This window comes from Prinia subflava, chromosome 3 (assembly GCF_021018805.1).
Source record: "Prinia subflava isolate CZ2003 ecotype Zambia chromosome 3, Cam_Psub_1.2, whole genome shotgun sequence".
Classification (NCBI taxonomy): domain Eukaryota; kingdom Metazoa; phylum Chordata; class Aves; order Passeriformes; family Cisticolidae; genus Prinia; species Prinia subflava.
In genome coordinates this window covers 83,304,216-83,316,633 of record NC_086249.1, presented here as the reverse complement: position 1 = coordinate 83,316,633, position 12,418 = coordinate 83,304,216, and the positions used below count along the sequence as shown (strand labels likewise).

The 12,418-nt window shown below is 38.8% G+C and overlaps 1 protein-coding gene across 1 annotated transcript in view; it reads right to left on the bottom strand.

Moving 5' to 3' along the window:
- The window catches only part of COL4A1 (collagen type IV alpha 1 chain), a 119,848-nt gene that overhangs the window by 46,734 nt on the left and 60,696 nt on the right, over nt 1-12,418 (bottom strand). The window contains exons 3-13 of the mRNA XM_063392790.1: nt 6,924-7,013; nt 6,787-6,831; nt 5,259-5,303; nt 5,089-5,151; nt 4,934-4,987; nt 4,758-4,784; nt 3,309-3,392; nt 3,134-3,196; nt 2,490-2,525; nt 1,884-1,925; nt 209-298 (exon numbers count right to left, since the gene is read on the bottom strand). Coding sequence (XP_063248860.1) covers nt 209-298; nt 1,884-1,925; nt 2,490-2,525; nt 3,134-3,196; nt 3,309-3,392; nt 4,758-4,784; nt 4,934-4,987; nt 5,089-5,151; nt 5,259-5,303; nt 6,787-6,831; nt 6,924-7,013 — 639 coding nt within the window. The remainder of the gene's footprint in view (nt 1-208; nt 299-1,883; nt 1,926-2,489; nt 2,526-3,133; nt 3,197-3,308; nt 3,393-4,757; nt 4,785-4,933; nt 4,988-5,088; nt 5,152-5,258; nt 5,304-6,786; nt 6,832-6,923; nt 7,014-12,418) is intronic.

Here is a 12,418-nt window from a genome sequence, read left to right as displayed (position 1 = left end):
TCATATGACTATCTATCATATTATTATCTATCACAGACTTCTAGAATGAAAATTAAAATTCATCCATGAAGTAAAACAGGCAGAAATTTTTGAAAATTTTCCTCTAGTTGACTTTGTATTTTCTTTTTCCTGTTTCACTGTTATATGCTAATTCCTATTGATTATACTTTAATGAAAATACAAGAAGTTTGATCATTTAACATCTCACCTTTTCTCCCTTTATGATTTCACTCCCTTTTTCTTTCACATGAGGTGCTGGTCCTGGGGGGCCTGGGGGGCCCCTTACCCCTTGTTCTCCCTGTCAATAGCAAATCCAGAATTGTCCATTGAAAACAGAATGACACTGAGATCAAATATGGCTAAGACCAGTAACATTAAAGAAAACCACCATTTGCTTTTAAAAACATAGTTAAATGGGTTTTTTAAAAATCCTTTCTTTCAGCAAATTCAGTGTGTTACAGAAAGAGTTACAGAAGTCACTACTGTGTAACTGGTTTCCAACAGACTGGCCTAAAGACCTCTGAATCTACTCTTAAGGTGAAGATTGATTAATCTATTTTATAGATAATCTATAAATATCACAAACATATCCAAATAATTACAGAAATAGTACCAAAGTTTTTAATTGCCTCCTTCAGGAGGAAGGAAATTAGGAAGAAAGAGATCAGGTACAGAAAGTCAGTGGCTACAGGAAAATGTTACCCAAAGTTTACAGTGCTCCAAAAGCTTTACTGAAGTCCATAAAAGATCAAGATGATAACTGTGGATGACTTTTTACTATGCATGTGTCCAATGCAGGGTCAGAGCCTCATCTCCTTCTATAGTGCAAAAAGTCTATCTTTACCAGTAAAACACCTCTGAAGACTCCGTAAGTTCCTGTCAAGCAGTAATGCACAGTGATACCCTTTATCTTTTGTGAAAGACAAACCTGAGGAGTCCAGGAAATCTCCACACATTTCTATGTCATCTTCTCCAAAATTTTTCAATAAATTTCATGATAACAAATTAATTTCAACAATGTGTCATGTTGCAAAAATTCTATCCATTAGAAATATTGATTCAACATCTATTAATAAGGTAGTGGTTAAAAAAAAAAAACTACCTAAGTAATATAATTTACTTATATCCCAAAAGCCCTCTGTCAATGACACAAAAAGCCTCTGGAGAAGTGCTCAGACACATTCTGAACAGCCATTGAATGCATGCAGTTCTTGACTCCCAGAAACACAACATAAGGCACTTCAAGCCCAGACCTCTCCGTGTGAGAGGTAACAGATTAAAGCTGACATGTATTAGCTCCCATTTGATGTTGATTAAGAGAATAAATGGGATCCTGGAGCACATCTTTTGGCTTAGATTCATTCAAAAGTAAACCACTCTGCGTGCTCTGAAACCTCTTCCTGGTTGTGTCAAAACACTATAAAAGGGGACAACTAAAAGATCTGCTTCAAATGTGTGCATTACCAAACCAAAATAAGGCAGACAGGCCTTAGAGTCCTACAATAATTAATTCAAATCATTCTGAACAGCACATTAAATCTCATCCCTTAGAACTTCACTGATTTTTAAAAAAATCTCATGGTGAGTCCTAATATACAGAATAAATGTTTCCAGATCTGCCTACTGCAAATTAAAGTAGCTTTCCAGGTTCAGCTGGAAAACAGGATGGTGACCTAAATTATTGTCAGGTATAACATCACCATTAAAAAAGTCTGTAGCTGCTCACAACTTTTGTTCAATTAGGTGTTAAGTTACAGATTTACTCAAGTCTTCCAAAAATTACAATGTTGATTTTCTCCATTCATTGATTCTGAGATTTATTTAAAACGAAGTATCAAGTATATTTCTGACAGTTCTTCTCTAGAAGTTTACAAGAGACCTACCTTTTCACCTTTGGGACCCTGAAAGCCCAAGCCCATGTAGCCCTGAAAATGTAAATTACACACACTTAGTCAATGTTTTTCTGCAGAGCACACATGCATATATATATATACATATATATATATATAAACATATGAAGACATTATGTACTCATCAAGTGCTAAGGGAGACTATAAAATACAGAATATGTCTTTTAAATGCATATGTGAAACAAACAAATAATCATGTCCTAAATTCCCTGCTGTTTTTTAAGCCCTGTGTCACAGCAACTTGTGAAAAAACAGATTAAAATTCATTGGGTAATTTTATTGTCAATACGCTCTTTCACCCGACACTTTAGTGAAAATGTTGGTATTTCAAAATTAATTCAAATAACCACAGAATGCTGTAATTACTACTGATTTGATCAAGTGAGATAACAGGGCTAGTCAAATTTGAAAAAAAGTGTGGTTAAAATATCTCTTTATGATGTTCATAAAGATATAGAAATAGATCCCAAAGTATAAAAAACCCCACATCTTTAGGACCATTAGTTTCCAGAGTTTTGAGGATCTGGTATGCAAAATAAATAAACAAATGGACTTAATATTTGTATTAAAGAGTCTTACCTTCTCGCCTGGAAGTCCTGGTGGCCCTGGGGGACCCTAAAAGACAATGCATTTTAGCATGCACATGTATAGAGTACACTAAGTGGAATAATGCCTTATTCTATGAAAATAGCAAAAAGGCAGATCTTTTCATTACACCCAGTAATTTCATTTTGCTCTTGCTGTGCATAATTCACAACTTAGAACAAAAAAATAGTAACAAAAAGAATCTAAAATATCTCATGAATTATTATAATAAGAGATAGATGATAATGTGCTTCCACAGTAACACTCAGTGCTGCTACCCATAAGAATAACCTCAGCAAACATTTGGATTTTGATCTGGATGCTTTGTATGTAATTTATTTTCTATAAATTAAATTGGGGAAGAGAGGAAAGGAGGGCCAACAGTTACAGTCTCTCCCCCACAAAAATACCCTCCAAGAGTCCAAGAAGAGGAGAGCACTGTAGGAGCAGCTGCTACTGAAAACCCATGTTGCCCAGTAATTTCTGCCATGGCAGAGTTCAGAAGGCTGAACATGAAGCCTAGAACCACACATTATCTTTCCCAAATTCCAACCAAGACCTGCTACACACACCTTCTAGAACATTCCTGTAATAAAGATCTATAAGTGAAATGCAAATCCCCAGGAAAGGACACTTACCTGCTCTCCTGGAGGACCTTGTGGCCCCATTGGTCCCTGAAACCCTGAAGCTCCAGGTGGACCCTATGAAAAATTCAAATTGTGTCATAAGAAAGTGATACTCACATGGTAATTTCGTGACACTGATATAATTCTAATTGAAACTCACTGCTATTCAAACATCATTTAAACTCACAGGCAGTCCAGGTTGGCCAGGAAACCCTTTTTCACCTTTTAGCACACCAGAAGGTAAAAGACCGATCACTTCACCTGGATCTCCCTATAATAAGAAAAGAAAAAGAGTAAGTCTTGAACATGAATTCAAATACATTCAAACCCTCCAGGACAGGACAGTTGTATACTTTGTATACTCTATGTATACTTTGGAGTCATTTGGAAAGTTGACTTCAAAAAATCACCTTATTTCTTTTAATTCAGGTAAAACATAGACACATTAAAAGTTAAGACTTTAATTGCCAAATGTATTCTAAATCCACCTGAAGAGATTCCAGTCCCAAAACTATCTTCATACCTCATTTCCTGTATTGTAATGGGTAGTCAGAATGATTTTTCCATGGAATCTATCACTGCTAACTATGGTGTCACCACACAACTGCAGCATCTGACCTGGCTGCTGAGGGAAGTGGTAACCTCACAATCTCTTTCCCCCACTGAGCTCTTCATGTTTACACTTAATTTTGACACAAAGGCCATTTATGGTGTTCATTTTCTTCAGGGAAGGAATACACTTAGTCTTACTTCAGAAAACTATTCTGATCGCCATCCATTTCTTTATGTCCCCACTTTTGAGAGTAAAAATCCCACTTTTCCTGCATTTTTGTATGAAGTTACAATATTGTAAGTGATTTTATTTCAGTTCTGTACCTATGCATACATGCCTAGGGAAGAAACATCTGAGAACATCAGTGTTTCTAGAATGAGTCAGCTCTTTCCATGTGAGAGTAAGAGAAATGGACATTTTAATAACTTGGGTTACCATGTCATTACAAATTTGAGATTACTTTTGGACTCATATTTAGCTTACAGTTCCAGATAATATCTGTTCTTTTTAAAGACATATGGCTCTCAGATGCCTTCTGAGAGCCTCTGAGCATCATTCAATACTTCATTCTCCAATTCACAAAATTAATTCAGATACCTAGTTAGTTACTCTGATTTTTTTTACTTTAAGAAAACTGTCTAGTATGTGTTGGGTGATTCTCATACTGTGGGGTACAGAACCTTCTTCCACAAACATTATCCATGTGAAACATTTTAGATAAATCAAATATAAACCAAATGTTTCAATCATCAAACCTGTTTAAATCTTTATACACAATTGGGTGGCCACCACAGTGTTTATACATTATTAATGATGTGTACCAGTTCTTTTCTGTTGTAATCCATAAAATACTTACCCTTTTAAGACCTGCATGGAATAACACTTATGTTCAATTGTTATTAAGTGGGGAGGTCAACCCACTGTCTTTATTTAGTGGGGTTGCAAAACAGAGTACAAAGTGAAAAAGGCAATACAACTTTTCAGTCCTTAAGTAAAGATTGCTGCTAGTCTTAAATGCTGTAGAGATCACACAAATTCTTATTGTCAGAAGCAGGATATAAATACACTTAGAGTAAAACATACCTTCATTCCAGGAGGTCCTGGAGGTCCCTGTGAAAAAAAAACCAGATATTTGTTGTTACTGGTCCCCAATGTTGTATATATTACATCTTAAACTCAGTATCATTCCCTATAGTTATATTTGAATTTCAAGAGACAGCCTTAAAGAAAGTGAATCAAGCAGGAAAGAATGTACTTACTATACTTCCAGTCAGCCCTGGTAAACCTGGGGGACCTACTGGACCTCTTTCACCCTAAGGGGAACAGAGAAATTGGTTTTGTTTAGGGAACATAAGCTTGAGGCATGTTTTTATTTGAACACAGAGATGCTGCTATAAACATATGTAAAGGTCACCTTTGTGCCATTACATCCTGGAATGCCAGGTGGACCAGGAGGGCCATCTTGTCCAGGAATGCCCTAAATGAAGAAAAAGTAAAGAAATTAGCAGTATTGGAATAATCCAGGTCAGATGTCACAACTAAAAGTTTGATGTTCCCGTAAAAACATATATACTGCATACGTACAGGAAGGCCTGGGTTTCCTGGAAAGCCTGATACTCCTGGGGGGCCCTGCAATTGAGAGAAACAACAATTGAAATGACAAATCCACAAAACAACAAGGACAAGCTGCAGCCCAATTTTGCACATCTCCAACGCTGACAGTAAAAATCACTAGCATTTAAACTTCCTTGACAAAATAGCTCTAATCTCCAAAACCTCTCAAATATGTCACCTTAGTAATGAATACTTGAAAGCAACCTTTTATATTTCTTTAACTTCTTAAGCAGCAGGAACTAGATGAGAGCCTCATGTAGAGGTAAAAGGAAATGCACAGGTGTTCCCTTCTCACAAACACCATTCCCAAAATGAAATTTACTTAGGCATGTCTTCACAGCAGAAGATAATGTTAACACACCATGAAGATGCTTCTCTGTCTTTCACACTCTTTGGTGTATCAATTCATTCTTATTATCAAAAATCCTATCAGGCTGAGATAATTCTTTCTCCTTGAACAGCTTTTCAGTGTAATGAATCAGGCATTTAAGTTGGCACATCATTTTCATCCTACCTCCTACTTATCCATGCAGCAATTCCTAAAACATGAATGAAGCAGAAAAGATGCATGGGAATCCTGAGCTCAGACAGTCTATTTGCTTCTTTCAAAACTTTAAAATCGCTAAAATACATTTTACTTTGCAGCAAACAAATACATTTGTAATTTACAATGCATTCCAATTTACATTAACACTCAGAACACCCCAGGTCAACACGAACATCATGGATTGAAACATGGATTTGTTGATCTAGCAGTCTATCTCTGTATCGCCTCATAAACTGCAGCTACTTCAGTAAATGCTATTTGCTGCAGCAACTGCAGGCAAATGGAGAACAAACCTGAGATGGCATTTTGAGAATCTGTGAGCAAGAGGGTATATGTGAAAATGAAAACTGGCCAAGTCATTTAAATCCTCTTTCATCATGACATTAGGAAATGTGAAAATCTTCAGAAAGAGCTTGGCACCTCACAAAACCCCAACAGGCATGGCCCTAGCCAATATAATATGCTAAAATAAGTGCTGTGTAAGTGCCCCATTTAGCAGAACTGACAACAGGAAGATCACAGATATTCAGAGCCTCTTCCAGCAAAGGTAAGAAATCTTCATCCCTGGCTTTAATTTGCTCTGTATCTTTTTAGCTCAGGACTGTGTCAGCTTCTCTGCTGGAGTGCTTCAAGGGTAGGTGGCAAATACAAACGAGAGTTTTGTAGGAGGAAATACAATTGCTTCATTCTGAAACTGGAAAAAAGCCTTTTGGTATGTCAAGAAGATATCAGAGGCATATTAAAAACGGTGCTGTTGACACAGGTAACAATGCAAATTAATGAGGTACTGGCTGTCCAATGCAACAAGAATTTCCAAGGTAAAAGTGAGAATTTTGAAATTATTGTGCAGCTCAAGGAGATGTCATTCATTAACTCAGAGACTTCCTTTTGCACTTGAAGGCAGCCATACCCAAAGACATCAGAATTGCAAGAAAGTAAGACAGAACTCACTCTTGTTCCCTTTGTTCCTGGCAGTCCTGGTTCTCCAGTATCACCCTGAAATGTAAAAGAGAAAGCGTTATCTTTTCTAATTCTAATTAGAAAAGGGAAAATTTAATTGTTTTGATTACCTAAGCTTAACTTCTTACCTTAAGCCCTGGTGGACCAGGGGGACCTTCAGGTCCTTGCATTCCAGGAAACCCAATCACACCCTGTAGTCCTGGCAAGCCTCTTTCTCCCTGCGGAAGAAAAGAACTGATTAGCAACTACTCAACTGAAGCTCCTTCTTCAAGTAACTCACATATCCCATTGCTGTGCTCAAGGAGCCTGGTCAGTGGAAAAAGCTACATGTGACAGCAAAGAGATCATGTTGGTACCTGAAAGAAGGATTATTATAAAGAAAGAATTATTTATGGTTCAATAATAGATTGTCAGGGGCTGAGTGTGACATAACAGAAAAGCACTCTTTAAATATTAGTTAAACCTTTTTTTCTGGATAGCATTCTTCATAGCAGATTTATTCCCCTGGTAGCAGTAAGGTCAACTTTCCCTCTAATAAAACTTACCTGCATTCCTCCAGAGGTGCTGCTAAATCCCAGTAGAAAATCTAATTTTCTGAAAACCACGAATATCACTGTTCGGTCACCTAGTGTATGAATGGTAAATACCACTGTTCTTATACACAACTCACAGCAGCAGGTTTTGGAGACCAGGTTTGTCACTTAGATTTGAATTTCAGGGTGGTTCAGAGACAGGGTGCTTCGAGATACAGGATCTTCCCAAGAAGCTGAACACAAAATTGTATTTGTATGTGTCATTGTTTTGATTCTACTTTAATGCTATGTGGGACACCCGTGCTATCCCTCTGCCTACAACTTGAAATGAATTTAAATCAGATAAACCTAGAGGTAGAAAACCTATCCACACTCTAGATCAATACTGCAGCTATTATACATTCAACTACATTTGGACTCCCAGTGAAACCAAGAGAAACACTATCTGAATAAATGATGCAAAATCTACACGTAGGGAGATGGGGGGAAATTTAGGCATTTCAGTTCTGGGAAACAGCAAATCAAAAGCCACTGGTTCCTTGCAGGAAGTAACCAGAGTTGTCCTTTCAAGGTCTGATGTGAAACAGGCAGAAACAATCCATACTGTCAAAAACTGTGGGAAGATTGGATGAATAAAAGGTTAGTGTAAAACTATGAAAAGAAGTCTTACAAGTTTGGAAAACGGCTAAAAACATGGCACTTGCTTTAGAAACTCAAAACATAGCAATTTTCAAACGATAGCAAAAAGAAAATAAAATTAACAATGTTCAAAACACATAAAGGGCCACTACAGAGACTTAGGATTTTCAGCAAAACAGTGAGAGATAAAGCTGCAACTTATAATCAACAACCAATTTAGTATTTGATTTCAGGATGGCAATTAACAGTAAACTTTTCTCCTGTTTGCTCAGAACAAAGATTCCCAGAAATATGCTGGCTACTTAGAGGTCAGCTGGGGACTGAGCACACATGAGAACATCTGAGTCTTGGAGAGCTCATTTGTCCAGGAAGTACACCAGGCATCTTGCAAAGGAAAAGTTATGACATGCAGACAGAGGAAACTGAGTGATAACCAACAGACATGGTGCTACAGTGTCAGAAGATGAGAGGACTTGGGAGATTTGTGGAGTTACTGGGTTGATGTTGTTTTTTAGTTCCTTTTCCAGGATTTGGTTAAAATGAAGAGACAAGGGGGAAGGGACATTATTGATGGATATGAAGAGCCAGGCCAAGGAGGAAGGGAGAAAACTTTAACTGAGATGATAAAAGCATGAGAAAGTAAAATCAAAATAACATTCATTTATTAAAAATTCCAGACAGAGAAAATTATCCTAGTTCTTCTCCTATCCATCTTCCCACAAAAATAAAATTCTTCAGTAACAGAGTACTTTCTGAGGCAAACACTCAGTTTTTCCTTGAAGTGCTGAAATGGCATGATATTGTTTCTTTAATTCTTAATATTCTTTATCATGGTTTGAGAATTCTTTATTTGGTTTGAGCCAAATCTGAAGCAGTGTATTAGACCAGAAAACAAAGCAAAGCAAACATCAGAACAGCTGCAGAAATAGGTCAGCTGTAGAGGTACAAAGTCCAAGTTCTAAAGTAATGAAAATTGTTTTGAAAAATATTTTAAGGAAGAGTGCATCACAATGCACTCTGAATGAATCTTGAAATAATTGGCAATCTAAAATATATCTGTAAAGTTAAAGAAATTGCATAAACCCATATTTTGGCGAATTTGCACTTCTGTCACAGGTGTACTTCTACAAAATCTGTTGTTATGTCATTCAGACCAGAATTTCACACTGAACCCCGGGCACTTTCTCTCATGACCTGCTGCACCATAGGCTAAGGAAGGAGAAGACACTCAGGTACATACAGCAGGATTGTATGTACTTCCATTGCTGAAGGAATGTACAACATGTGCCAATGAGAAGAAAAAAAGGTTCTTTTGACACCCACAGAGAAAGATGCCTCGTGTGTAACATATGTGACTCACATCAGTAATGTGTAACACGGCTGATACTTTCTGCACTCAGAAGTTCTGCCCCTGAGGATTTCACCACACTTTGAATCACTGAGCCCTGCAACACACAAAAATAGTCTTTCCTCCATTCTTGAGGGAAGTTAAAACTGAGGTTTACAGATCAGATTCTCACTTGGTCTAAGGCTCCCTTAGACAGTTCTGGAACTGTAAAAGGGCCAGAACTTCTCTGTAAATCAATTCTTAAGGGAATGACTGTTTCAGCTGGCTAAGGAGATTACCTAAAGGCTTACAATACATAAAAACTTGCAATTTCTAAGGCAACTACAATCAATTCTCTTAAGGCTCTCTTCAACCTTCCAGGCTTCCTTGTCTGAGGGGCAAAACAGCTGGAGGAGCAGAGTTGACACCATAACAAGTCACTTTGAGCTAAGATACATTGAGGTTTCCCTGGAAACGTTTTTATTTTCCTGACTTAAACAGTTAGGCCAAGAAGAAAAACAACTGGCTATTTGTCCAGAACTTCTGGACACCCAGTCAAGGTACTGGGTGTTCCAAGGCCTGGAAAATATAACTCCTGAGCACGTGGGGGTCTGTACCACCCCAAAGTCCGCAGACTCATGATTGCTCTTACTGGAACTGAGCTCATCTTTTTGCAAGAGGGAAGGAAGGAAACATATAAGAGAGTGCATGTGTGAGAGCTGCCACCTTGGCTGCTCATTCTAACAGGGAACCATGGACTTACACACTGCAAACACCCCTCCTTCCACTCTGCCTTCCCACTTGATTTTACTGCAAAGTAAGTTTGGGGTAAATAGTCCAAAGTAAGTATTGTGTAAGAAGTCCAAATTTCTGCAGTTCTAGGCTACACATTTAATGGGATTTAACTCTTCCATGGATACTCAGAGAAGTTAGGGCAACCTATTCCACCAAGACCCAGTAAGAGACCAAGGGATGTCTCCTGGGTTCCAGTTCCTTTCTTTAGTCCAGGTATCAGTCTTCACCTTTGTACAACAACCTTAGAAAACTAATGGTGCCGGCATTTGTAAGGACTAAAGAATAAAGCTTTTACCTCAATACTCTTGTGTGAGTTAGTAAAAACTTCCATCATTTTTTTTGCATCAGTGATACTACGATAAATTACAGTAAAATTCTGTCAGAGTATCTACACTGAACAAGAGAGTACAGAAACTCTGCCACCCTTAAACTGTAAAGCCATATGACTGAAGGGTAACCTAATGTCACTTGAGCAGATCAGACCCCACAGATCACTGAGGTAAGTAACAACAGTTATACTGCTGCTTTCCTACCTAAAGTGGCTTACTGGAAACTTCAAGATCAGATGAACCTATCACTTATGATGCTGTACAGCACAGACATAAGCGTGTCCTGAAGATGCCTTGCCTTGCAAAGAAACACTTGACCTGCTGCATCCTTCCCCCACTTGCCTGTCTGTTCCTTTCTTCCTTCAATATTCCAGCCAAACAGCCCAACAGTAAGTGCCTGTGCTACACTTAGTCTGCAACTCATTAAACACATACACTGCATAAATTGGCAAGCACCAGGTCATCACTGCCACCCCACTCACTTTTTGCTCAGCACTCTGATTTCTAGCTGTGATGCATGAAGAGCATGAGACTCCAACTGCAAGGGTTATGTATTGTTCAAGTTCCAATACTCACAGCTGCAAAATCTTGGCAAGTAATATTGAAAGAGCTTCTGCTTCTTACAAATCATTCATGAGACTCAAAAATTAAAACAGATGTAACCATGTCATCTGTACCTCTGCTGATTCAATGCAAGCTGTCAGAAAGCACAAAGGAGAACACATTACTCAGCTCACAAAAATGAATATTCTGCCATTCAACTGCTGAAAATGCGGAGGTGCTACGTAAAAAGACAGCAGGTGCTCAGTCACCACTGCACTCATAAGCAAGATGTCTGTGTCAGCTCAGCTTTTGTGAAATGCTATTATTTTAGGTAGTTCAAATAAAAATTGAATGGACTTCTAAACAGACATGAACCTTTTAAGAGCTTAACTGCATGGGCTGATGTTTTTTCTGACACCTACCCTTCTAAATTAGCCATGAAATGCTGTTTGGCACATGGAACAATTGCAGATTGCTAAGCAAGAGAGTCACATAAAGTAAGTAATTTCAGAAGATTCAGCTGTAATATATCAAGGGCTGAGGGGGAGGAAATAATCACCACCCCATTATAAATTATTTCCCCTATTACTTTGCCTAGGGACTGCTGGACTGGGAGATTTTAGGCTTGAGAGACCAGTAACATGCATATAAATCAACTGCTTCCCAAAGTGTGGGCTCACAGGGTGTCTGTGTCTGTACAAACACGATGTTCTCAGGCTCTCCAGAGACTCAGGCACATGATGCATAACAATGTGTAGATCTTCTCAAAGCCATTTGAAAGATGCTTCGATTCTTAACATTTGCCTCTGCCAGAGATCCCCCAACAGCTGAAACAGCAGGACAGACACATGTCTGTCCTTGAGCTGAAAAGGCATAAAACTCAGTCTAAGGGAAAGATGTCACAAGGCAGCTAAACTGATCTACCCAGCAAAGGTGGCTCTTCTCCTTTTAAAGGGATGGTGCCACCTCACCCTTCTCTACACCACCTGGTATGACTCCCTCAGCCTCCACTGCACCGTTCAGCTCACTAAATTTACTCCCTTTTCTTTAGTGAGTGAGCTTGGTCTGGCCTCTGTGAGCTGGGGAGCTCACCAGGTGGCCAGGCAGCTGCTGAAGCCAATGCGAGGAGGACATGGCAGGACACAAGGACACAAGGTGGAATGGCAGCAAGAGCAGTTTCTCACAGCAGTGCAGAGGGGTTTGCTGGAGCTCAGCCACCACAGCTCCTCAGCTGCGCCTTCGCTGCAAGGGAAACTGAGCTGGGGGCCAACAAATCCTTGGCCTTGCCAGAGGCTGTCTTCAGACCAGTGTCACTGCTGACTCCAACGTGTAACACAAATGCACGTGCTATCCTGTTCCCAAAAGTTAACATTCATTGAACTGAAATTCTACCAGGGGCATATCTGGCAAAGAAATGCAACTGTTTCAAGACAAAAACTGACAATGCAGTTTCCAAA